The 5,334-nt window shown below is 44.3% G+C and overlaps 1 protein-coding gene across 1 annotated transcript in view; it reads left to right on the top strand.

Annotated features, from left to right (window-relative positions):
• Nucleotides 1-507: 507 nt before the first annotated feature.
• DOP1B (DOP1 leucine zipper like protein B) overlaps nucleotides 508-5,334 on the top strand; it is a 46,316-nt gene continuing 41,489 nt past the window's right edge. The window contains exons 1-2 of the mRNA XM_029964947.1: nucleotides 508-557; nucleotides 1,613-1,787. Of these exons, the coding sequence (XP_029820807.1) occupies nucleotides 1,650-1,787 (138 nt within the window). The 5' untranslated portion in view covers nucleotides 508-557; nucleotides 1,613-1,649. The remainder of the gene's footprint in view (nucleotides 558-1,612; nucleotides 1,788-5,334) is intronic.

The raw sequence follows: 5,334 nt of genomic DNA, 5'->3' as shown, positions 1-5,334 counted from the left end.
AAATCTCCTGTTGAAGGAAGTGCCAGCAGCCCTGACTTGGCAGGGAGCTGCTGGAATAACTTCCTAGCTCATGCTTTGATCTAAAGAGTATGAACACAATCCAGTGATTAAGGTACTTGGATGAGATGAGGGAAACAGGGTTCCATTTCTTGCCCTGGCAGTGTTTAATATCAGATTACTCCTGATTTTTGCTGACAGTATCTTGCAATTTTCCACTTTGTATTTTCCACTTTGTTGGGTTTTATGGGAGAATTGGCTTTTTTTTTTCTTTTAAATCCTTGTTGGAGCAAGAAGAGCTGTATCCCAGATAAATGGTTTACCCTGCAGGGCAGTGGGGTTTTCACTCTCTCTGCTGCGAGAAGCCCTGCAAACATCCTGGGAAAAACAAAAATTAAACCCTCACTGTAGCCAAACAAACAAATCAACCCAACCAACCAAATCTGGCCCTGATGACACTGTGTGATATTTATTTTTTTTTCCCTGGAGGTGGATCTAGTTTGGATGGCACAGGGTGGTTGTACTGGCAGTGGCTGAATCCTCCTCAGGGGAGTGCAAAGGTGCATTTAAAATCCTTTCTCTTTTGGGGATTCATCAGGCATTTTTCTGAGAGTTTCCTGCCAAAACTCCTTTATTGATTTAGTTATTGTTGTGTGTTGCAGTTAATGGAGACCTGCTCTAAAAGAATATAGGTGTATTTTTGTGTTCTAACCACAGGGAAGTGAACGCAGATGTCTTTCAGAAACATTAAATATTTTGGTTTTGAGCTGTGCTTTCTCTTCTCCATCAGTGATGTAGCAGGGATTGACCTAAACCTGCTGTTCCTAAACCTAAGCATATTTAGAATCTTCCAGAAGAATATTTTTATATATTCTATCAGGAGAACTGGTGTCAGAGGTAACAAAGGAGTGAAGGAATTATTTTTCAGTACAGAAAATCCAACTGTGCTCGTTTCCCACTGTTCTAAACCAAGGTGTATGTTGGATTTTTAACCTAAATACCTTGCAAAATATGAGAAAATGAGATCTGAACAACTTATTTTTCCTTCCTAAAAACGTGAGGATGCTTTTTTTGTCGAAATAAGGAAGACTAAAATGCGTGGCTGAGCTTTTTTGGCACCACACCTTGGTCTGGTACTGGAGCATCTGCTCCTGCCAAGTTGAGATGCAGAGCCCTGAGAGCTCCTTCTGCTGAGAGGCCCTTGAGCAGGATTCCTCTGGAAAGCTGCATTTTGAGATGGAATGTTTCCCATTCCATGCTGACCTTGCAAAGCTCAGCACAGATAACGAGTTATGAAAACTATTTCCTTCTCCTCCTTCAGTGGGGGAGACTTTGTCATCCTTCCCTTTGTTTTTGTGGGACATCCACGTGCAGGGGAGGGGAAAAACACTGTTCATGAGTAGGAAAATGTGACTGCAAAGCTTCCAAAAGAGGCACTGGGGAGTTAAAAATAATTCCCTGGGCATGACTCTTAACTTTGTGTTTCAACTTGCTCTGCTGACCTGTTTATTGTGCTCTGCCAGGGCTTCTGCATATTTATTGTTATCTTACAGTACTTTTGAGTTTGCCAGAGCTGAAAATGTGGGTTATTTTTGTGACTCTTTGCATGTTTTAGTTCACCAGGAGGTTCCACCTTGCTATGAGAACCGAAGATGGATCCAGAAGAGCAGGATTTGCTGGGGGATTACAGATACAGGAATTATTCTTCAGCAATTGAGAAAGCTCTGAGAAACTTTGAATCATCCAGTGAATGGGCAGATCTGATATCTTCCCTTGGCAAACTCAACAAGGTACAGGAATAATTTTTTGTATTTTTTTATTATATTTGTATTGTTCTTAACTTTTCTGTGACTTCTAATGCTTTGCAAAATTAAAAATTCACTCCAGAAAAATATAAGTTTATAAAGAAAGGGTATTGGAAGCAGTATATTTTATATAAATGTGAGAAATTCTGGTGAAACCAACAGAGCTTTCCTTCAAATGGTGGTTTTTTCCCTTTGTCCAGAGAATTTAATTTTTGCATCCAAGAAACCTCAGGGTGCTGGTTACTCACTTCAGAGCAACTGAAAAGCTTTTATATGAAACAGGTCACAAGTTTTAGAGTGTTTTTTCTGACTCAAAGCTTGTATTTAATGATCCCATTTCCCTGACCATGCCCTTCCCTTGGATTTGAGGGAATAATTGATTAGGTGATGTCTTTAGTGTGACCATGGAGTGAGAGAGACGGGCAGAAAGAAAGGAAAAGGCTTTATTGGAAAACACTTGGGATGTGTGTCCTTTCCTCCTGCCCAAGAAACAAGGTGCATGTTTTTTGTGTCCCTTTTGGTCTCTCTTGATATAAAACTCCTCCTCAGTGTATGTGGGGTGAGTAGTTACAGTCCTTGAGGAAATAGGGGTGGGAGGAGGCAACTCCTGCAGAACTCGGGAGGAAACATCTGTTGTTCCCTGATGGAGCCTCACAGCCCCTGCTGTCTTTGCTAACCCTTAATTCTGCAGGGTTTTCAAGGGGAAGGAGAATCCATAGAATTCATGGAGCCATGGAATAGCTCAGGTTGGAAGGGACCATAAGTGCATCAAGTCCAAGTCTCTGCTCCCTGCAGGACAACACGAAACTCAACCACATCACTCAGTGTCATCCAAACCCTCCTGGAGCTCTGGCAGCCTTGGGGCCGTGCCCACTGCCCTGGGGAGCCTGGGCAGTGCCCACCACCCTCTGGGGGAAGAACCTTGTCCTGAGATCCCCCCTGAGCCTGCCCTGTCCCAGCTCCAGCCCTTCCCTGGCTCCTGTCCCTGCTCCCAGAGGTCGGAGCTGCCCCTCGGGAGGAGCTGCAGCCCCCGCTGAGCTCTGCCCTGGGGCTCCTCTGCTCCAGCTGCACCAGCCAAGTGCCCTCAGCCCCTTTTAATCTTGTCCCTGAGACTTTTCACCATCTTGGTCACCCTCCCCTCAGCACACCAATAATTTGATGTCCCAAAAGTGCCCCCAGAGCAGAGCAGGACAATCCTCTCCCTCGACCAGGACATGGTTGTCCCTCCTGGCTGCCAGGGCACTGCTGGCTCTATTTCAACTTGCCATCAACCCAAACCCCCAGATCCTCTTCCCTGGTGCTGCTTTCCAGCCTGTCATCCCCCAATTTGTGTGTTTAGCCCATCCCAGGTGGATAATCCAACATGTGCTCTTATGAAATCACACACAGTTGGTGATTGCTCAGCTCTCTGATCTGTCCAGATCTCTCTGCAGGACCTCTCTACCCTCCAGGGAGTCAGTGGCTGCTGCTAGTTTAGTATCATCAGGAATTTAATATTATCACCAATTCCTTCATCCAGATAATTTATAAAAACATTAAAACACACTGGCCCTAAACCCCTGAGCCCTGGGGAGCCCCACTGGTGACCAGCCACCAACTTGATGTCACCCCATTGACTGCAACCCTTTGAGCCATTTGTTCAGCCAAAGTGGGATGGATTTGTCCACCTCTGTGCTGGGCAGGTTATCCAGGACACTGTGAGAGCATCAAAAACTCGGCTAAAATCCAAAACTGGGGTAACATTTGCCAAATGGAGGGGTTTTTTTAAGAGCAACCATGTTTTTCCCTCTTCAGAGAGGTGAGAAGCTGAAGCAGGAGTTACCCAGGAGTTACTCTGGAGCAGGAGTTGCACATTTCTACCTTCACTATTTCATCATGATTCCTGTTGAGTCAAGAGCCAGAAGCCTTCAAAATGCTTTTCTCAAAAGGGAAAATATGAAATAATGAGAGTGAGGGGTAGGCTTTGATCTCTGATCTTGGCCTAGATGAGCACACTGAACTGCTTAACACCTGTCTCAAACTCTTATTCAGGTGCAAGAATTGCCAAATACATGGAGCAGCATAGTAGGAACCAAGGGAAAAAGCTTTTAACTGATCCATCAGTCCATCTGCTGTGGTATTTTATGGACTTAATCTTTTTAGGAGCTTAAGAATGGGTAGAGCAAATCATCCCCAGTGTTCATCTGTGTCTGTGTGTTATCTGAAAATGAGGATGATGTGGCAGGGGAGTGAGTTGCCAAAAGGCTGAAATAAGATGTCAGCAACTGTTCCCTTAACTCTTGTGATTACTTGGTCTCTTACATCCTAAAACATAAATATTGGTGGGTTTTGTCAGTGCTGGGGGAGGTGTTTTTAACATAAAAGCCTAATTTTTTCCTGCAGTGAAGGTGAACGAGCAGGGAGAGAGGCTGGGCAGGAGAGAGGAGATCAGCAGTAAAAATGGTAAAAATGTAATTATTGTGTTATATTAAGGATCCTGGGTGTCAGGATGTGCAGGGATAACGGGCATTAAGCACGTGTGAAGGTGCTGAGAGAGGGAAGGACAAAAGAGAAGGAGTAAGTTGAGTTCCAGAAGTTCTTCCCCTCCTTCCAGAGCGGCGTGGAAGATGTTCTTGCCCACGAGGGTGCAATATTTTGGGAGGCTTTTCCTCCTGTGGACACTAGTGAGACACACACAGCACCTCTCTGTTATTTCTACATATCAGAAGCTCCATGGAATTATCCTTCAGTTAATCCAAGGTCTGGAGGAAGCAACACAGGCTCTTGCTCCTTAAAGATGAGGTCAAAAGAGCAGAGGGAGCTGCTCTGGATCCACTCTGGATCCCTCCAGGTGGCCTTGGAGCTTTTGCTGCTGCTGAAAAGATCCAACATCTGTTGATGACCCTAAAAGTCTTTTCCAACCACGATGATTTTCTGGTTCTACTCAGAGAAAACAACTAAAAGTTGTTTTTCACAGTTTCTCTGTTGCTTCTACAGCTCTAAATGATGTTTCATGGTGGCTTCCAGAACCAGGGAAAAAAAACCCAGAGGAACCAAGTGACTTTAATCTGAATGTTCAACTAAATGGGGCAGTTTGTAGATCTGCAAAGATTTTATTTTGTCATTTCAGAGAGGTGAACCTTTATTTAACTTGACAGGGCTTCAGTGCTGACAGCTTCACCTTGAATTCTTTTTAGACAGGGAGAGGAATAAGGGGGCTTATTTTTTTTATTTTTATTTTTTTTTGGTTTGTGACTCATCTCTTGCTGTTTAAAGTAGGTCAGAGGAACCTTGTCCTAAAATTCTGTGTGTCCCTCCCAGGTTTTATGGGGAGCCTGAGGTGAGTTACTGCAGTTTGACCCACGTTTTTTGAGCTGACCTGGGATTTTTAAGGTCAGGGAAGATGAAAATTCCCTGCAGTGGTAAAAAAAGAGCTGCAGGTCCCAGGTGTGAACACGAGGGAAGGATTGGCAGGAATTTATTCTACACCCCAAGTTTGTAAGGGAAAGGTTTTGGGGGGTTTTAATTTCAGTAGTTGAGGTCGTGATGCATC

This window comes from Manacus vitellinus, unplaced genomic scaffold, assembly GCF_001715985.3.
Source record: "Manacus vitellinus isolate BGI_N305 unplaced genomic scaffold, ASM171598v3 scaffold_86_pilon, whole genome shotgun sequence".
NCBI lineage: Eukaryota > Metazoa > Chordata > Aves > Passeriformes > Pipridae > Manacus > Manacus vitellinus.
The sequence above is the reverse complement of the archived record's forward strand: the minus strand, read 5'-3'. Positions and strand labels throughout refer to the sequence as shown.